Source organism: Citrus clementina, unplaced genomic scaffold, assembly GCF_000493195.1.
Source record: "Citrus clementina cultivar Clemenules unplaced genomic scaffold, Citrus_clementina_v1.0 scaffold_1, whole genome shotgun sequence".
In the NCBI taxonomy this organism is placed as follows: Eukaryota; Viridiplantae; Streptophyta; class Magnoliopsida; order Sapindales; family Rutaceae; genus Citrus; species Citrus x clementina.
Genome location: NW_006263303.1, coordinates 25,025,034 through 25,045,671, shown reverse-complemented (window position 1 = coordinate 25,045,671; position 20,638 = coordinate 25,025,034). Strand labels below are relative to the sequence as shown.

The 20,638-nt window shown below is 33.8% G+C and overlaps 3 protein-coding genes across 7 annotated transcripts; 2 read left to right on the top strand and 1 right to left on the bottom strand.

The window, feature by feature from the left end:
* Positions 1–155: 155 nt before the first annotated feature.
* LOC18055596 lies at positions 156–4,976 on the bottom strand. 2 transcript variants are annotated; one of them, XM_024178546.1, is made up of 11 exons: positions 4,535–4,976; positions 4,332–4,416; positions 4,162–4,227; positions 3,576–3,689; positions 3,309–3,500; positions 2,545–3,023; positions 2,250–2,349; positions 1,967–2,026; positions 1,775–1,867; positions 1,220–1,339; positions 156–766 (listed from the first exon to the last, which is right to left on the bottom strand). In XM_024178546.1, the coding sequence occupies exons 1-11, from the start codon at positions 4,678–4,680 to the stop codon at positions 449–451; spliced, it is 1,773 nt and encodes a 590-aa protein (XP_024034314.1). In that variant the 5' UTR covers positions 4,681–4,976; the 3' UTR covers positions 156–448. The 2 variants fall into 2 exon arrangements, with proteins under 2 accessions (XP_024034314.1, XP_024034315.1); XM_024178547.1 differs by lacking the exon at positions 1,220–1,339.
* Positions 4,977–5,621: 645 nt separating this feature from the next.
* Positions 5,622–8,868, top strand: LOC18055595 (FBD-associated F-box protein At4g10400). 4 transcript variants are annotated; one of them, XM_024178600.1, is made up of 5 exons: positions 5,622–5,851; positions 6,075–6,122; positions 6,267–7,076; positions 7,153–7,293; positions 8,551–8,868. In XM_024178600.1, exons 2-5 carry the CDS (start codon positions 6,078–6,080, stop codon positions 8,812–8,814), a joined length of 1,260 nt encoding a protein of 419 aa, XP_024034368.1. In that variant the 5' UTR covers positions 5,622–5,851; positions 6,075–6,077; the 3' UTR covers positions 8,815–8,868. The 4 variants fall into 4 exon arrangements, with proteins under 4 accessions (XP_024034368.1, XP_006452926.1, XP_006452925.2 ...); XM_006452863.2 differs by having other exon boundaries at positions 5,623–5,851; positions 6,270–7,076; XM_006452862.2 differs by having other exon boundaries at positions 5,623–5,972; positions 6,270–7,076.
* Positions 8,869–15,146: 6,278 nt separating this feature from the next.
* Positions 15,147–17,883, top strand: LOC18055594 (F-box/FBD/LRR-repeat protein At5g22700). Its single transcript, XM_006452861.2, has 4 exons — positions 15,147–15,388; positions 15,562–16,392; positions 16,469–16,609; positions 17,477–17,883. Exons 1-4 carry the CDS (start codon positions 15,341–15,343, stop codon positions 17,768–17,770), a joined length of 1,314 nt encoding a protein of 437 aa, XP_006452924.1. The 5' UTR covers positions 15,147–15,340; the 3' UTR covers positions 17,771–17,883.
* The last annotated feature ends 2,755 nt before the right edge of the window (positions 17,884–20,638 follow it).

Here is a 20,638-nt window from a genome sequence, read left to right as displayed (position 1 = left end):
ATAAATTCTACAATGAACCAGCTGCTCCCGTATGGTAGAAGCAAGGGATGGAAAGATTAATTTTCAATTTGCGCTGCTCATGAATAAGATGTTAAAAAAAAAAAAAAAAAAAAAAAAAAAAAACCATAAATAGCGGGGTAAATTAAACAATTTCTGTTTCTACTTTATTCACCCGTGTACAATTTAAAAGATTGTGCGTCCAAATTTTGAAACTCTGCTTCCCTCTTGAAGCACTTAGATTTAGGACTTAGGAGGTTGGATAGAAAATTGGGTAGAAACTAATTCTGTACAATACACAGCTCGCAAAATAATGCAAATACTATTTCATGCTACAATAAGAGAAATGTACAAATAACGAACAATATTAATAAATGGACAAAATATTGTACATGAAAATGGTAATCAGAACCTGCCATTGTACATGTAACTTATATGCTTCTCGTCAGGGCTATTGGTTCCTCTCCTGCATTAGGAAGAGATAGCGGAACCTTGAATCGAATGGTAGGACAGAGAATCCTCGAGCACCGAGGAGGCTCCACTTTTGATGGGGCGAACAATCTCTAACCATGGCAGCTTGCTCTGGCGAGAGGAATTGACAGATCCAATCACGCAGCATTGAGTCTTCTACAATGCCTTTGGCATAACAATGCAACAATTTTGGGACCAATAGTTTCCCTTTATTGGTTATACCAACAGATGCTTGGACATAATCCGTCAACGATTCTTTAAGCAACTCAGTCACGTTTTCAGGCCTAAAGATTCTCACCTGATAATGAGAAGAGAAAACAACTCTTGAGAAAAGATGAAACAGAAATTCAACGCAAGGTAAGATATCAATCACAAATTTCATCATCTCTCTAGGTGCATTACTTGACACCAATGAAATTTTTTTGCCCCCTTGGGCATATGAAAGAAATTACTCAAATGAATCAGCTCTAGTTCTAACACTGCATGACAAGGCATAATATCAGAAGTAAGCTGATATTAGACATCTGTTCCCAAAAAAAAATAATGAAAAAATAATTGCTTGGATAGGCATTCTTCAACTCTCCAATAACTTGTAAGCAAGATTGAGAAATTCAAGAATATCATAGTTTGGGAGGTGACGCAGTTCTTTAGTAATAAAGAGTAGATTTCTTACCCCCCTTTTTTATTCTCTTTTGAAAATAAGAGTAGATTTATTAATCAAAGGAAGAATAAGGAGGCAACAAGCTCTTACAGCAGGTGAAGAATGCATCCCACAGCTCAAAGCAAAGGATAGCAGAGGCTCAGGATGATCAATTGAATACTTCTTAAGCTCCTCAGATACCTTGAATTTCTGAAGCGCAAGAACAAGGGCCTGACACAATAGTAATAGAAAGAAATGTCACCTGACACAGTAACAGGTGATTGAAAACACTCCATCCACTCAATAAAAAACTCCACATGTAACAAGAGATCGGTGATTTGATCACATATCCTTCCCATCTCCTTAAGAACTAATCTCTCAAATCTTCTTTTTGGAGAAAAATATAACAAAAAATGTTCATGGTTCAGTGATTGCTGGTAGTGAAGCCCTATAGAATCATTCATATAGAGCATTCACTGCTTGGTGAATTCACCATCCAGCTGGGCGGAAGACCCACATTTCAGCAGTTGGTGTTCCATAGTAGGCCACACCTGATGACAATATTCTTCATTTAATAAATTTTCCGTCAATGAGTTAGCATTCCTCATCTACATTTCCAGTGAATGAGTTGCCTCCAACAGCATATATTTGATAATGTATACATACTATTTGTGGACGGTGAGCTGGGGGTTTCATCTTCAGAATGATGAATTCGATGTCAGCTGCAGTAAATGATTGGCCTCCAACTGTGTAGGTGGCCTGCACATTGTGTATTTCAGTCACATTGGTGGCCCCAAGCATCAGGGAGAGAAAAGGAAGGAAAGAAAATATCACGTTAAATACGTTAATAATATCTACCTTCTGAATTAATGACAAAAACTTCATCTCACTTGTCGGAACTCCATAAGCTAAATATGCCTGAGAGAACAGAAAAAAGTAAAAGGCAATCCAAAACAAGAAGAGATGTAAAATCAGGAAGTATCACATGCACACTTTTAAAAAGATAAATTCATCACGTCATTTCTCCTACATATATCCAAAATGGAGGCAATTGGAGGTCAAGTTATTTAATTCTCATTGAAGGAGCATACAAACACAGAGGCACAGGCAATAGCTGTATGGGAGAGCAAAAAAGAGTTACATGCATAATCAAGGCATTATATAAGTTGATCCAAAATGCCAGCTTCTCATTGCAACTCATGAAAGAAATATCCACCCTGGCTAAATGCTCAAGCAGCAGCCTGCAGGTGAAAGACAGGTAGAACAGAAGCTATAGCACATCAGGTTCTTCACTGAAAAGAAATTGTAGATTTCAAAACAAACTTCCTTAGATCTTCAAAAATGATTTAAAAAAAAATCATTTTCTAACTACAGTCTTCAATAAAGTTCATACAGGCTAAAAGAAAAAGGATTAATATTTCAAATAGAGAGTGTACCTAAATCTTTTGAGAGCCATAGCAGCATATTCAAGTTCTTTCTTCCCGACAGACAAACAAGAGACTTCAATTGCCATACCATAGATTCCAATACTTCTTCTCAAGTCCCCCTTATGTAGAACCCCATAAGGATCAAACACGCAATCTCTTGCAAAGACTTCAGAATCATGATTAATATCGACAGAGGGACTTCTTGCTAGGGGATTCATAATGGGTGAATCTGAGAAAGATGCCAGAGAGGAATAGGAGAGGTGGCCCTGAGGTGAAGAAGACGAAGCCATATGCTCAGAAGATGAGGACTTGGAAGAATCTCCTAAAAACAGGAAAATATCCCTCATGCACAGGACCATTTCTTCAGATAGGTGACAAGGGTGGTGCCAAAGATTCTCCATAAAGTAATCATTTTTTTGCATTGCCACAGTAACTTGATTTGTAGCCATTACGTTCATATCATTCAATCCACAATAAGGTCTTGTGATCTGCATCAAAATACTGATTTTTAACATTTTAATCTTAGCCTTGACAGAGAAGAGAAGAGCCCTCCAAAAACATGCTAAAAGTATGTTGTAAGCACAGGAGATGAGTTATGCTACATATGCAGGACCAATGGTTCTGACACATTAAACTCAAGAAAACAAAGAACTAGACTATATAATTTGCTAGTTTGGTTATAGCGGAAAGGAATTAACAAACTGTCCATATATTATCTAAAAAACTATAGAACCAGTCGGAGTACACTTCAAAGTAAAATCTACCAAGAATACCAGTTCTCTCAAGTGAGCAGGAGAGCAATTAGAGAGTGACGATGCAGGACTAGATAAATGCCTTAAGCGATACTCAGCAAGACGACGCTCATTCCTCTCCTGACTAAGCTGGTATTGCAAGGCTTCCATATCTTGTTCAAGCTTAGATACAGTGATCTCCAGGACAGCTATACTATCCAGAAGCTCCTGGGCCTGCAATCTATGAAAAAGCCTAAGAAAAGAAGAATATAAAGCACAGAAGCAGATCCCAAATAGAGAGATATTGACCTTATCTGGAAGCTGGCAGGTAGAATTTGAGGTTGAATCAGAATGCTCAACAGCACTCGCTAGAGCCAAGCGCAGGTCAATCTCTTCTTGCAACTGTTTTTGCAACTGTTTAACCTGTAACATCCATGTCGTCGCATATGTAGAAGCTCATTTGATAACATTCATCAAAATACAAATTCGGCAGTCTAACAACACTCAGCAAGCAAGCAAGCAAATGTTTGCACACTTAGGCTAACATTCTACGCAGCCTCAAAAGAATTAATTAATAAAAAAAGGGGCAAGATTTATGACATCTTAGCATCATCCATCGTCAAGAGTGTTAGATGATCTTTCATGACTCTCAAGCTCTGGTTTGGCACCGGAATTCCCCAGTCACATCAGTGTCTTTAAAATTCTCCCATCAAACAAAATACAAACTAAATAACACTTAAAACGATAACAGCCCATAAAAGGCCCACCACACACTAATCCAAACCCTCATTACATGAGAAGCACAAGATAAGGACAAATCTGGACACAAAAATTCGCAAGTCAACTTGGAAAAAAGAAAAAAGAAAAAAGAAAGAGGGACATAGAATTTCCTCACATCTTGCTGAAGCTGGTTTTTGTAAAGACATTTCTCTCCACTTGTTTTGTCCTGCAGCTTAGAGACCTGAGGTTCGAAACAATTTTGATAATATTTTTAAAGTGAAAAATTGCAAGCGGTCAAAAAAAAATAAATAAATAAATAAAGTGAAATATAGAAAATGGAAGTACCTCGAAATCAGAAGAAGTAAGGAACCCATCTCCAGAAGAAAATGACCTGCCCTTCTTCCACAAAAATCTATGAATGGAGCTAGCCCTGTACGCAACACAAGCAGATGATTACAAATAAAGAAGAAAAAAACAATTTAATATGGAAACAACTGAAGAAAATGAATATGCAGACAGAGAGAGAGAGAGTGAATGTGAAGCCTTACAAGTTGATTGGGAGAATGAAACTATTGCCATTGCTATTGCCAGTAATAGAACTGGGGGAAGATGAGGAAGCCAGATTTTGATGGTAATAGTTCTGTTCTTGTTCTTGGTTTTGGTCGTCTAAGGCTTCTGCTTTAAGACACAGCATTTTCAAACATCAATAATGTACTTTTGATTTTAGAAGCATGTTCCAAAATGAGGCAGTCTGCTTGGACTCGGTGTTTGAGACTCCACTTAATAAAAGCCAAATTGAAGTGAGTGAAAGAAATAAAGAAAGAAAGAACAATAAGACAGGAGAAATTTGCAAAGTGGGGTTCCTGAGATTGTGTCAAAGAGATTCATGGATTTTGTGATTTGTCAGTTACTGGCAGGGTCAGTCGTTTTCGACCAGGACTCGCTCTCACCGACAACGCCCTCATTTTACATTACTTTACTGCTTAATTATTATTTCATGTCTCTGCTTTTACTTTCCCCACTTTTTTTTCCTACTTTTTTTTTGTTGGAAGTTGTAAACAGTAATGCAAAGCCACCCCAAGTGCTTGCCATGTACAGTTAACGTATGCAAGTTATAAAAGTTTGGGAAGATGGGATGGCCACTTGTACGTGAGCATTTGCGGTTTTGCACTTGACTGCTCGTATATGGTAACTGTATATAATTGGTATCATCATATGTTAATTATCCAAGTGTAAATTAAGAATATAACAACGTGTTAATTAGCAGTAATTGTACTAGAAGATCATGTCTGTCAATAAGCTTTTAAGGAGTTAGTATTTGCTATGCTACCCTTCTAATATTTCATATTTGACAACATTAGTCTTCACTCTTTCAACAGTCGGAGATTTAGAACAATATGTTATGTTACGGTCTTCAATCTATATGTTGATTTGAAGGCTTTGATCCATGGCCATACTGTGTGCGTGTGACTCATCGGTAGGCTATCACCATCAACAGTGTCGGCTTTTCGAAGTTTACGACAACGTGACCCTTGCTATCGAATCATTACTTTACACCCGCTAATTTTGTTTTTTGTCAAATAGGTCCATTGACTGCTTTTGACTCTTATTTCTTTAGACTCTGAGGGCCAAAGTTATCATTCCATGTCCGTTTATTTATCTTTTCAAAATAAATTACAGCGACCATTTTTTATTTATTTTTTTAAATTAAGTACAGGCCAAAACCATTTAAAGCTAAGCCAATTTCAAAAGCCAGTCCTGTCCACTCAGCAACTACTTTCCCAAAGCCATCACCGTCGCAGTCCTGCTACGGCCACGGTCACCAGCGAAACCCAGCCGATATTGTCACAACACAAGCTTCTACGGTTAGTTATTACTGTTCTTCACTCAATCTTTACGGTTAATTATTGCATTAAATCTCTGAGCCCAGCAACCACCGCGCCGCATCCATATCGCTGGAAGGCAAACCCATCACAAAGTTTTGCGGTCAGTAGTGGCTCTTCTTCTCTCGATCTTGACATGCACAGTATCTTTAGTAGTTTAATTTAGAAATGAAGTTATCTGGGATATTAATTTTAAATTTCACAGGAAATGAGGAAGAGACCGCGAATTACCCCTGCTACTCGTGAAGTGAAGGTATTACTTGATTTAGTTTTTCATAGTTTTTGTGTTTGTGGCGTTATTATATTTTTTGGTACTGATTTTGATATCCGTGAGAGTGTTTGATTTTAGTTTTTATTTTTTTTTTATTTTTTTTTTGTTTTCAACTTGATCCTAAAGCAGGGCGAAATTGTAGAGGATTTGATGAGTCTACTCCCAGATGATATTCTTATCAATATTATCTCTCGATTGCCACTTAAGGAAGCTGCAAAGACTTCTGTTCTTTCCAGTAGATGGAAATATTTGTGGACTTTTACCACTGTTCTTGACTTTGATGGAATAACAGAATCTTCAAACTGTATAAGTGATCCAACTTGTATTGATAAAGTCTTACAACTGCATAGAGGTTCAAGTATAAATAAGTTTAGATTATGTTTGTATTCTAAGGACTTACATGAAAGTGAAATCACCAATTGGGTTTACTCGGCATTATCAAAAAGGGTTCAAATCTTTGAGTTGGAGTTGTGGCCAAGGCTTAAGAATTACACATTTCTGGAAAACTGTTATAACAACCTTAAAAGTGAGTTATCTGGCGTCAAGTATTTAAGATCCCTTCGCCTTTTTAGCGTGAATGTCACTGGAGAAATTCTTGAGTTTATTTTACATAACTGTCCGCTTCTTGATCAATTATCTGTTGTCCGCTCTGAAACTCTGGTAAGCCTAAAGGTTGTTGGTTCTGCAATCCAATTGAAACACCTACGCATCAGCACTTGCTACAGATTGAACGAAATCAAGATTTCCACCCCAAATCTTTTGTCTTTCAAATATTTTGGACCAGGACAAGAATTGAAGTTACATATCGAGAATGCTCCCCAGCTTGTTGATATATCTTTCCGTGGGGTTATGCTAACTCGAGTAAGGAATGTTGTTGGCCCGATTACAAGCTGTTTTCCTCAACTGAAGACTCTTGAATTGGACAGCTGCGATGAGGTCAATATTTGAGGCATATTCACATTTTATTTTAACTTTTTTCTTTCTTTTATCTAATTTCATATCTTTTTTTCAGTTATATGCGCAATTCTCGGAGCATGAATTGCCCAATCTAACCCACTTACATCTTAGGGTTGCTACACTTAATCGTGAAAGCCTACTTGGTTTGGCTTCCATAATGAAGGCATGTCCCTTTTTGCAAACGCTCATAGTTCAGGTAAATGTTTTAATGTATTACTTATTTTGGCTGAAAAGGTTCGATTAGGATAGATGGCTATAGTAATAGTCGTATCTTGTCGGTTTCTTCAGTATTATATACTATAGTCCTCTCGTATCTTTATTAAGTATTTGAAAGACATCAGCGAAGTAACCTGACACTATTTGGTACTTCAGGCTTAAATTGTTTGTTTTGGTTACTGCAATTATTGCGATATTATCCAGATATTACTTAAGATTAAATTCCTGACTTACAATGTACCAAAAAGGTCATATCTGTTAAAAGTTATTCAACTTTAGTAAGATTATTATAGCCTTGCATTTGATACGATATTCTCTCTCTGACTCTGTCAAAAACACTACTCCATGAACTTGAAGATTATAATAGAGGTGGCTTAAAAATCCGCTTGATATTAAGGGTGTTTCGTGTATGAAGTAAGAAAAGAGTGTTGAAAGCTCTGTTTGCTATGAGGCTTGAACTTTGCTTTTTGACTTCGCACCTTTCTGAGTTCAGAGGGTCAGACTAATTACTTTTCGGACTCATTCTACAACTTTGTTGCTGTGTCTTACACAGCGGCTTTTTTTTTTTTTTTTTTTTCAAATTCAAAAATAAATGCCCATGGAATGGAAAACACAATTTCCACCATCCAGTAGTTGGTTTCTATTTCCCTTAAAAATATATGGCTGTGGGCTGCATTACATGCAATCTAATGACTCAAACAACACATTATAGTATTGTAATTTTGTTTAAGAGCTTTAAAAATGTGGAAGTTTTAATAAATTGCAATGCATTCTAGGAATGAACAGGTTTTGCAGAGCTGTAATAATCTAGTTGAGATTTTGGATGCTCAACTTCCTGTTTTGCAATAATCGTTAGTGCGGGTGATCTATTCAAATGTTGAATATCTTATCCATTTATATTCTATATGCTCATTGATATGCTTCTTTGCTTTTAGTCAGTCAGATATTATTGTACTACCCAAAAAGGCTGAAGTGTGTGAAACAGAGTTGCATTTGATGTTCTCTGTGTATCCAACAAAATTGGACTTTTTTAAGGACAATTTTCTGTACTGTTAACTGTAGGAAAATTTCAGAGTTTAGTTGCTCAGATATCTTTTCCTTCTAGCAAGCATGATGTTGATCAACTTGACGTGGTGCTTGTTTTTTATTGTTGCATCTTTTATTTATTTATTTTTTTCCCCCTTTCTAGCAAGAATAATGCTCATCAAGTTGATGTGGTTCTGTACTTTTGTTGCAGTTTGATTACAATGGCTATAAAGTAGGAAGAAGAAGAAAGGTTCCTCGACACTCTCATCAACACCTCAAGCTGGTGGAGTTACATGGGTTTCTTGGGCGCCCAATTGATCTTGAACTTGCATTTTACATACTTGAAAATGCAACGACGCTCGAGAAAATGGTTGTTAACCGTACCAATTATTCATTTGGTTGTGGTAATGCTAAAGATTGTACCAAGCTGCGAGAGGCTAAGTTACGTCAAGGCGTTGAACTTTTAGTTCTTTAGGCCTCAATCTTGATCGATTCGAAAGCAAAAACTCTCAATGCTATCATCAATCTTAATAATGTATAACTGTAAGCGTTCATGTGTGGACTCACCGGCTCGCTTCTTCCTGAAAGCCGCCGGCAAACTGCTTCTTTTTCTGCCAATAGGATGTTCATTTGGAAGGGAAACCAAAATTGCTATTTAATGACTTGGTTTGGCGATTGGCTCTTAGAATAATATTTCTGTAGCATACAGCTAATGTAACAGAAGCATAGACTGTTTTGTATTATGAGGTTTCGTTCATGATTCAACTATATGCTATTTACCTCAATTGAAGACTCTTGAGTTGAACACTTGCGATGAGTTAATTAGTGTTTGATTGAATGTGTATGCATATTTTAATTTGATTACTGTTGCTAAACCTAAAAGTGCATTTCTTTTGGGGTTGGCTTGTTGATGAAGGCATGCCACCATTCTGCAAAGACTTACACTCCAGATAAACTATATTAATATCTTGGCATTAACTTAAGAAGTATTAGATGAGATGGTTATTATACTCGTTCTACCTTATTGGCATTTCATACACATGACCATATTCCTCTCGTTTATTATGCACCAAGTACACCTTACGTACTCTGATAATATATTGCACTTTATCACCTGATTGTTTGATATGTTGGCTGTAATTGTCATGGCGTATTGATATTGCCTCGCCCTCTCTTTCAACAGCAATATTCCAAAAACTTGGAGATTAGAATACAAAATTAGCACATATATTAATTTAAGTCTTAATGCGCACGTAACAAGACTGTAGGATCTAACAGAGATTTGAGGTTTGATGATAATCCAAAACAAATTCTCAACCTTTTTCTTAAAATTTTGAGTTTTACCTGTTTGTTTATCTCTTTAACAGATAATACTTGTAACTAAAGACGCTCGCATTGAACTTGCAATCAATTACTTCTATCATCACTTTTTGTTCAAGGATTTGATCCATATATATATATAGCCTTTTAATTACCCATGATATTCCTAATATTAAAATTGTAAAAAAAAAAAAAAAGAAGCAGTCTTTGAGTACATTTGTTATTATAACTTTGTTGGTATTCTGTTAACCTATAGAAATCTTCTATGAGGGTTCCTGGAAACGAATTTACAATATTGTAAAATTTGTTCTTGTATTCTAATAAATTATGAGAATTCTGATTGGAAAAGTACTCATTAATCTAATATGATATATTTGTCAAAAGATAAAGAAGAATTTTGTATGTTAAGATTCCCATTAATCATTCAGCGGTAAATTTAGAAGAAGAAAATTATAAGATTAGGATGCAATGTGCAACTATAAAAATATGAAGGACCAAAATGGTAAAAATAAACAAATTAGACCATTCTCCCAAATAAAATGTTTTATAGCAAAACGTTACGCTTTGAACTTGCTTGCAAAATTGTTGGGTCGTATTTAGGGCAAAGTTAGGAGACTTTTTCAGAGTAAATCAGTAAGAAGATAGCACAGCAGACTTCTACTCTAGATGCCTACCTGCAGATTAGGTATTACATAATTTTCTTGAATATTATTATTATTCTTGCTTTCCGCATTTTTTATAATTTTTTTATTTATCACGGATAGTTGTTAATTAACTTTGAAACATTATAATGAATGTTGATGATTTTCATTTGTATTTTTTTTTTTTAATAACCGATCTGCACCGCACGATGAATGTTTTGGAGGAGGATCGGGTGAGTCTTCTCTGGGATGATATTCTTATTAATATTATTCCTCGCTTAAATCTTAAGGACGCTGTGAGGAGTAGCGCTCTTTCTCGTAGATGGAGATATTTATAGAGTTTCACCACTTCTTTGATCTTTCAAGCTTCAAGCTGGAACCCAATTGTCTACTCAAAATCTTTTAATCCAGTAGTGGCCGGTAGAGAAAAAAACTTGCAAGTACGTTAATTGGGTGAATAAACTCTCAGAAACGCATAGAGCTTTAAGCATAAAAGCATTTACAATAAATTTTGGTTTTGATTTGGGTGATTCTCATGGGGGTAGCCTTACAAATTGGATTTGCACAGCGTTAACCAAGAGAGTTCAAAAGCTTGAATTGATCTTCTCTTGTCAATCTGCTTGCATATCTCCACAAGGGTGTTATGAGATCCTAAAAAACCCATCTTGTCTGTCTGGTATGAAGTCTCAAGATCTCTCTCTTTTGATGGTTCGTGTGTTAACAGGGAGATTCTTGAGTTTTTCATACACAATTGTCCACTTCTTGATCAATTGGATGTGTGCGAATCTTTAGATCTATTAAATTTAAAGGTTGTTGGGTCTTCAGTGTTAGGAAATTGGTGGGTGAAGTAGGGTTAGGAAATTAGTGGGTGAAGTAGGGTCGCAGCTAAAATGAAATTGGAAGAAAATTAAGAACAAACACAAAAGAGGACACTGGAAAATTATGTGGTTCGGTTTTTAGCCTACATCCACGGGCGAAAACAAAAGAAAAATATTATACTAGTGACATGAGAATTACAAGTATTGTAATATTTTGACTCATTTCCCATAATCTCAATACACATAATCTCTCACTCACCAGACTCACAAGAGCTTTATAATTTTAAGCTCTTAAAATCACTCAAGTTCTCTACTTTTATTCTCTCACCAAAATTGGATGCACAAATGAAATGGGGAACTCGCCTTTTTATAGCCAAAAAATTGGCTATTAAATTATTATTATTTTTATCTCACCGCCATTATCTTCTTTCTTCTCTTTCTTTCTTCAAACTTGTGCTGCTGTCAAGTTCAATTTTTCTTCTTCTTTCTTTTTTACTGTGAAATTTCACCTCTTCTAAAATTCCACCTCTTCTAGAAAGAGTAAAGCCCACATTTTTTACATTCTCCCACTTGGAGATTTGATTGATTCGAATTCCATAGTCAAAAAGAAAGAAGAAGAAAAATTGAATTTGGCAGCAACACAAGTTTGAAGAAGGAAAGAGAAGAAAGAAGATAATGGCGGTGAGACAAAAATAATAATAATTTAATAGCCAATTTTTTGACATTCAGTCCAATTGAATTACCTAACCATCAGTTATTGTTGGAATATGAAAGAACTCGAAATTTTTGCCCCAAGACTCGTTTTCTTTAAGTATTTTGGACAAAAAATCAAGTTGCTAGTCGAAGATGTTCCCTAACTTGTTGACGTATCCATTGGTGGGTTTGGTATTGTTCAAGTGGGTTATTTGTTGAGCTAGCATGTAGATTTTGACTACAAATGCGTGATAAAGTTGGCACCGATTGTCAAATTTTTCAATTTGGCAAATTGAAGCTAAATTAAATGTTGTGGTAGGTAAGCATTGTTTGCCTATAAATAGAGAAGAGAAGAAAAGTTTCTATCCATCTCAATTGAAAGAATTGAGAGCAATTGCAAGTGAAGTAATTTGAGAGATTTGAGAGAGCTTCTACTTGAGTGTTCTAGTGAGGATTCAATTGGGTGTATTGAGATTGTGGGTTTTTAGAGTTTTTTACACTTTTGCAAATTCTCAGTATTAGTACAATTATCTTTTAGTTTTTGCCCGTGTACATAGGTTTTACGCCGAACCACGTAAAAGTATTGTGTCCTAAAGAAAAATTATTTTATATGTTTAGCCAGACAGAGTACTTTTGATTTTTAGCCAGACATAAGCGAATAGTACCACATGCTTATCTATTGATTTTTATCCACTCTTTGTCATCTATCTTGTTAGGTTTTTCTTCAAGAGCGAGCTCTAACTCTTGCTGACATAAGACATCCAACACCTCACATTGGCACATACTAAAATTATTGGTACTATTAAATTTCTCCACTTTAAATTTTTCATTAGTCACAATAGTCCTTGTTGATAAAGACGACGACGATGCCTCTGCTATTTTTCTTAACTCAATTGATCAGTGCCTTTAACAACTATTTACACTTGAAAAACAACATCTGTGATGTTAATTTCACGTGAATAAATGCATCAGGAAAATTCCCAAGAAAATTGAGGGGTCGCAACGGTCCCACTTAAAACTCTTCTTAGGCTTTTATTGCTTTGTTGATAAAACTTTTCTAGACTTGCAAAAATACATACTACTTACAATAGATTGTCTCCCATGTATAAATTGCCGACTCCACTGTATCAATGAACAATATCGTATATGTGAATAGTATCGTATACGTGAACAATGTTATATACGTGAACAGTGCCGTATACCCTAAGCACGAACTTCCGGCTCTGATACCAATTATTGCAAAAGCATAAGCTGAACAATTACTGCGACTTCTAGAGAAATATAAATGTGGCGCAATTAAATACAAAGAAAATATGACACAATAATTTTACGTGGTTCGACATAAAGCCTACGTCCATATGCAAAGACTTAAAATTTTATTAATAATGGGAATTTATAAAAGTGAGAAAAGCTCTTAAAAGCTATAACCCCATTATACCTAACTGAATCATCATTAGAACACTTAAGTGGAAGCTCTCTTAAATCTCTCAAATTGCTTCACTTTCAATTGCTCTCAATTCTCTTAATTGGGATGGATGAAATCTCTTTCTCTCCTTTCTATTTATAGGCAATGAATGTTTACTTATCACAACATTCAATTTGGCTTCAATTTGTCAAATTGACAAATTTGGCAATCGGTGTCAACTTTGTCATGCAATTGTAGTCAAAATCTACATACTAGCTCAACAATTGCATGCTTGACTTTTCAACACGTAAGTGGTAGAAAACTTCATTAAAATAAGTGGTCACGGAAATAACAACTAAAAAAAAAAGGGTGCCATCATGCTAATGAAATTTTTTTTAATAATTCGTAAGATTACTAAAACGTAAAGTTATGTATGTATGTATGTATGTATGTATATGTGTTGGATTAGTAGAGTGACATGTATGGTATAGTCTCCTTGGAGGCTAGTTTGTTCGTTTTTATATTCTGATATTCTGATTTTTTGTGCTTTATATTTTTGGTTATTATTATGATTAAACTCTATCTAATTTTTCAAACCTATAATAGGGTTGCATTATACGCCGAATAATCATTTTTTTCCCAACTGAATTTTATATTTTAAAAACAATAAAAAAGTTGCAATGAAAATGAATTTGGAGAAAGTTGCATTTTGGGTTGTTTTATAAGACAGTTCAGTACATATTCTAAATTTTCTACGTTGATTCACAATGAATATTTTATGAGTGTTAGCATTGTAGCAACTGTAGGTAGTTAATTGCCAAACATTCCAAGAGTGGTTAGGTTTCGTGTAGTTTTATGAGTCTAGAAGGACTTCTGTATTGTGATGATGATGATGCAAAATAAAGTTTTTCCATCTTTTGGTCATTCACGTGGCTAGTATTTTAATTTCTTTTGCAACATCTTTGATCATATGCTATTATTATGTATCTTCTCTGCTTTGGAATATGCATTTTTATTTTACTTACTACTGATTAATTTATAGAGGAAGTCTGCGTTTGCTCTCTTGGATATTTCTTGTATTTTTGCATTGTTGTTGGTGATTTTTGTGCTGTACAGTTTCAACGTGTTATTGTACATGGCTCTTCATTATTGCAGTTTTTATGCGATATCTTTGAAGAGCCAGGAGAAATATATACAACTGATACCTCAATATCCTCTTCGGCACCTCAACGTGGTGGAATTGCTTCAATTTCGCGGGCCTGCAATTGAACTTGAATTTCCAGCTTAATTGTTTGAAAACGCAACTGCGAGCACGTGTTCGTTAGAGGTTTCCCATTGTGTAAATCCCAGATAGTACTATCGAATGTCCCAAGTTGCTAGAGCCTACGTTACTTACCACAAGGCATTCAACTTCTAGTCCTTAAAAGTGTAAATCAAATCCCATCTTTATTTTCTCAATCTTGCATGTTTCAGATTCTAATCTCTTCTGATTTCAAGTTAGTGGTAGTCCAATTCTCTTTCTCTGACTCTTGAGGCTTTTGAGTTGTTATTATAATGTCACTACGGTCATTTATTGGCAAATTCAATTGACATTGAAATACTTAAACCTCATCTTATTTTGTTATTTAAAAAATAATTTATGTGGTCATATTGAAGGTTTTCAAAAAGCCACTTGAGCTTCAAGCCACAGACAACAGTCTGAATGCACGTTACCATATTACTTATCATTACTTCTCTTCGAAAATTGGTGCAAGAGGCAAAGCAACGGGAGTATTTTTTTTTGTGATTGTGATTTGCCAAGCGTTACTTTGCATTTATATTAACAAAATAAAGTTATCATCAATTTATCAAAACGAGTCTCGATGTAACAATACTTAGGTTTAATATTGAGGTACTGCGGCTTAAAAATTATAATTGCTACCAAACCATACCTCCAATTCAATAAGCTCTCGTACGGAGCTTCTATTTTTAAGGGTCTTTTATGTAATTTCAACCAGAGGTAAAACTGTAAATGTAAAAAACGGGTTTTATGAATAAATTCAGCAAAATGCTGCTCCGTTCGTTAGCCAATTTAAAACTAAAACCCAGAGAAGAGTCGCCAAAATAGCACACCCAATTTCACAGATGAGTAAGAAAGCGCGGCTGAGCTCTTCAGATGATCTATTGCGTGAGGTGAGGTGACACTAGGGATTTTTTTTTTTTCCCAATATCTACATTAAATCCTCTTGTAAATTTAATATGGGTTATTGATATTTTCTTTCGCTGATTATGCTTTTTATTCATGAGATTGATTGATTGATTGATATTTGTATCGACTGATTTTCATTTATTTGTTCTCGTGGCAGAATGAAACTACCAAGGATTGGGTGAGTCAACTTCCTGATGATATTCTTATCAATATTATCTCGAAATTAACTTTAATGGAGGCTGCAAGGACTTGTGTTCTTTCGAGTAGATGGAGATATTTGTGGACTTTTACCACTGCTCTTGACTTTGATGGAATAAGAGAAATTTTACCTCGAACAAAAAGATACTTCCGCGAGTATAAGTTCGTTAGATGGGTGAATAAAGTCTTAGTATTGCATCGAGGTTCAAATGTGAGTCAGTTTAGAGTAAGTTTTTATTTGTCTTCTTCACTGGAAGGTGTTATTACTAACTGGATTTACAAAGCACTGGCAAAAACAGTTCAAAATTTTGAGCTGGATTTCCAGTATAATTCTGGTCACCATTACACGTTTCCACAAGAGATTTATAACAGTCTAAAAGGTGTCCGTGGTTTGTCTAGTATTAAGTCTTTACGATCCATTTGCCTTTCTGCTGTGAACGTCACTGGAGAGATTCTTGAGTTTTTTATACACAACTGTCCTCTTCTTGATGAATTATGTGTAAAAGACTCCATAGATCTAGTAAGTTTAAAGGTTGTTGGATCATCAGTCCGATTGAATTCCCTAGACATTCAGTATTGCAGTTTCATGAAAGACATTGAAATTTCTACCCCAAATCTTTTTTCTTTCAAATATTATGGCCCAAAAATCGAGTTACACATTGAGAATGTTCCCCAACTTGTTGAATTATCCGTACGTGCCGATCACACAGTTGAAGACATGTTTTTAGTTGCACCGTTGGTATGCTATTTCCCTCAATTGACGATGCTTGAGTTGGACAGTTGCAATGAGGTTAGTATTTAATGGTGTATGCTTGTTTTAATATAATCTTTATATGTATTGTCTAATTTTTCCCCCCTATTTTCAGGTATACAAGCATTTCTCAAATTGTGAATTACCCAAACTAATCCACTTAAATCTAAGGGTTACCATACCGAATCATGAATGCCTAGTTGGCTTGGCTTGCATAATGAAGTCATGTCCCTCTCTGCAAAAGCTTACATTGGAGGTACATGTTTATGTCTATTTACTTATTAAGTGAGAGGTTTGAGATATGTGAAATAGTTATTATAGACTTGTAGTAGTTCTGGCTTCTTGTACTTCTGCTTAAACGAACATGTTCTCTGTTTTCTTCTTCTTTATTAAGCATTTGAAAGGCTTTAAAGGCATCAGTATGAGTAGCCTTAGTGACTGTCAGTTCTGCGGTTGAAATTTTGATATGGTGAAACTATCTAAGTATTTTTTATAGTTACATTGCAATTAACATTTTACTAGTCACATACGTCAAAAGGTTATAACCGTTCAAATGAGTTTCCTCCACCTTTTAAATTGATAATGATCTTCACTTCTTTCAACTGCAGCATTATTCCACAAAATTGAATACCATAATAGAGGTGCAGTACAAACACACTGTGGATATTTTAAGAGGGAGTCTTAACATTGTGTCAAAGTAATAAATTGCTATACATACAATAAATTGCCGTACATATCAAGAGTGAACTGTTGGAATCTAGCGGAGATTTTTACATGTGATGTTGATCCAAAATGAATGCTCAACATTTTGTTCCTTAATGGTCGTTTGAGTAGACAATCTTTCATATGTAGCTGATTATGATGTAAATTGTTCTTAGCAGAATAACATGCTTCTTTTCTTTAAATATCATTGTTTAAGAATTCAATGAAGTTAGACAGGTGTGCAAGCAGAGTTACGTTGATGTTGTAGTCTCTCTCTTGATAATTGATTCCCTGCGAAGCAGACAATATTTTCCCTGTTCTAATTAAGAATAGGCAAAATTTGGAGTTCTATGCGTTGGGTTATCTCTTTTCCTGACTAGAATGATGCAGCTAAAATTATTGCATTTTTTAATTGCTGCAGTTACAAAGTAGCGGCCGTAGAATAGGGAAGAAAACTCAGCAGGTTCCGAGATGCTCTCATCAACACCTCAAGCTGGTGGAGTTACATATGTTCCGTGGGCGTGAAATTGATCTTCAACTTGCATTTTACATATTTGAAAATGCAGCTATTCTTGGGAAAATGATTGTTGAACCTTCTAATTATATGACAAGGAAAGAAATTAGAAATTGCACCCAGATGCTTGAGTCTAAGTTACCCCAAGGCGTTGAACTTGTAATTGGTTCATTGTATGTTTCTGACTATAAGCATGGTTGATTTGAAAGTGAAGACACTACTGTTCCCTCAAGCGAGTCATTTTTTAGAAAGTGTAACCAAGTTAACAGCCTTCTGTTTTTACTGTTTTAACCACATCAACAAATTGTATATTGCGTATCATATTTTCACAGGAAAAATGTTCTGAGAGTTAAAAGTTTTGAATTTTTCGTATGGGATTTTGCCATCTAGAATTATTTAAAAAAAAATGTATTGAGCGAAAATAGATTGTAAATTATTAATACTGAGTGATACAGAGCAGGCCTTTCTACAGTCATTCAAAATTCCTCATAAAACCTTTTTTTGAATATAAATTAGCTAAATTAATAAAGATAAATTAACTTATTTTTTATTTTAAGTGAAAGTTTAATTAAATACTTAAATAAAAATATTCTTTTAACAACCTTTTACACCACCCTATTTCATAGTTTATAATTATAAAAATATTTTTTTAAAGAAAATTATAGGAGTTTGAGTTGTGAGATATAAATAACATTAAGAAGTGAAAAAAAATTAAAGATTTTAGAATTTGTATGTATTTCATAATAAAAATTAAAAGAGATATTTCTTTTTCAGGGTGAAATTTTATGCCAAAATGGTTAATTTTTTTATGAGTTTATATTTTATAAATTAAAACTTGGGGTATTTAAGAAAGAAATTTCAAAATGTGGTATTATAATTATTTAAGAGAGCTGTTAGAAACTCTACTGGTAACAATCCTTTTTTATAAGAAGCCCATATTACAAAGACCCATATAGAGAGCCTTGTTAAGGCAAGTTCCCTATTATTTATTTATTTATTTTTCTTTAAGACCTGACAATCAGTAGGGAATGGCAATTCCGTCCGCAAATTCACCCAAATTCGTCTGTCAAAACCCGTCCGCTGTGGATGATTTTGTGGGTTACGGTCGGATTTGGTATTACAAATTGAAACCCGCTCTTGGATGAGGATGGGTTTGTTATTAGCCTAATATCCAGCGGATATCCGCATAGATACCGACTAGACTCGCAATGTTTTTTTTTTAAAAATATTTTTAATTTAATTTTAATTAAAAATATTTAAATCTAAAAAATATATAAAGAAAATAATGCAATTATGCAAAGTGCCAAATAACCTAAGTATTTTTATATGGTCTATTTTTTTTAACTTAATGCTTGAATTATTTCATTATTATAATTTTTTTATTAGAATTAATATTTGAAAAGTATTATTCTTTGGAAAATATTAATCTTAATCATTATTGTAGGCATCATGTTGGATGGGTGCTAATGATGGTAAATGAAATTAATATCTTCTCTTGGAGCTTGTGTTGAATGAAAATATGAAATATAATTTTTATTTTTATATATTAATTTATGTTTTTTAAAGGATTTGTGTATTTTATACTTAAATTTGAGAATTTGTGTTGGATTGATGTTGAAATTAAAATTTTTTATTTACATTGGTTGATTTTAAAATTGAGTATGTTATATGGAATTTGAGGTTATTATTGTAAATTTATGTATTAAATATTTGTGATTTTAAATGTACAAACCCGCAAAAAATCTGCTGGATACCATTGATAGTTTGGTAATTGTCAAAACCCACAGCGGGTGGGTTTTCTTAAAAAATTTAAAACTTGTTGCGAGTCGCGGGTGGGTTTGGTAATTTAAAATTTATGTCAGTTTGGATTTGGTAATGGTAAACCCGCTGCGAGCGGTGCCCATTGCCATCCCTAACAATCAGCCGTTTTAAGTTTTATATAAGCTTAAGAGCTGATTTGATAATATTATACCTTTTAAAATAATAATTGTTAGTTGTTTTGTAAAAATAATTAACTGTGAAAAAATAAAAGTTTAGTAAAATTTTATTTTTAAAAGTACTGCGAGTTTTGAAAACAGTCATATATGTTTAGTAGATTAAGAATGCAAATGATAGAAATAGACGTAATCTTGAATAAAATTTATTTACATATATTATAAACATGTATATATAATATATTTTCATTATGCATATATAATAACTGATAATTAAAATAAATATTTTTATTTTATTATCTCAATATAATTGATAATAATAGTGATCTTTTTAAATTTAACGACACACTATTAAATACATTTACATTAAAATATATTTATATTTTCAATTCTAAATTAATTTACAGAATTTTGTCATCAAAACTTAAATATTAGAAATAATTCTTTGTTTTTTAGAAGGATGAAAGTTTATATAATATTCTATTTTGTAAAATTTTAGATAGATTTAAAACTTTGATGGTGTAAATTATTATATTTTGGTACACATGTATGTTATAATATCAATAATATTATTATTTAGATATAAAGAAGTGCAATTTGTATCAAATGGGTGTCTAATATTTCTTGTAAATCATGTTAAATAGGTATGAGGCAGGCTATTGGACTGTATCATATTGGATGACCTGATTAATTGATAATTAAATTATTCTATTAAAGTGTCGAATTTAAATTTTAATATGTTCACACTAATGACTAACGAGTATTACCAACTCTACCCATGGGCACGCCGCTGCATGTCTTGTTCTAGTAATAGAGTGGAGCTATTGGCACCCCTACATTATTCTTACAAAACCCCACTTTAAATAAAATTATAATTAAGACAATTAAAAATTAAATACATTTAGATTTTTGCCAGCAAATTACTTAATTCATAATCAATCATTTTTCCAAAAAAAAAAAAAATCTATATGTTACTTCCTATTTAACTAAAATAAATTGTACAAATTTAGAATAATTTATTGTTCTCTTTTGATTTCTTATTGATTAAATATCTTTATACTTAAAATTACTTTGAAATTATAATTTAAAATATGTGTTATTTCAGCCAATGATTAACATTAAAAACTTATCACCC

Excerpts from the sequence above, each read along its gene's own strand:
- LOC18055594 (XM_006452861.2), top strand. The coding sequence starts at position 15,341 with ATGAGTAAGAAAGCGCGGCTGAGCTCTTCAGATGATCTATTGCGTGAG. Across the intron at positions 16,393-16,468 it reads AGTTGGACAGTTGCAATGAG|GTATACAAGCATTTCTCAAA; the intron begins GTTAGTATTTAA and ends CCCTATTTTCAG. Across the intron at positions 16,610-17,476 it reads TGCAAAAGCTTACATTGGAG|TTACAAAGTAGCGGCCGTAG; the intron begins GTACATGTTTAT and ends TAATTGCTGCAG.
- LOC18055595 (XM_024178599.1), top strand. The coding sequence starts at position 5,631 with ATGTCCGTTTATTTATCTTTTCAAAATAAATTACAGCGACCATTTTTT. Across the intron at positions 6,123-6,266 it reads CTGCTACTCGTGAAGTGAAG|CAGGGCGAAATTGTAGAGGA; the intron begins GTATTACTTGAT and ends TTGATCCTAAAG. Across the intron at positions 7,077-7,152 it reads AATTGGACAGCTGCGATGAG|TTATATGCGCAATTCTCGGA; the intron begins GTCAATATTTGA and ends TCTTTTTTTCAG.
- LOC18055596 (XM_024178546.1), bottom strand. The coding sequence starts at position 4,680 with ATGCTGTGTCTTAAAGCAGAAGCCTTAGACGACCAAAACCAAGAACAA. Across the intron at positions 3,501-3,575 it reads CCTGCCAGCTTCCAGATAAG|GCCCAGGAGCTTCTGGATAG; the intron begins GTCAATATCTCT and ends CATAGATTGCAG. Across the intron at positions 2,350-2,544 it reads ATGGCTCTCAAAAGATTTAG|GCTGCTGCTTGAGCATTTAG; the intron begins GTACACTCTCTA and ends TTTCACCTGCAG.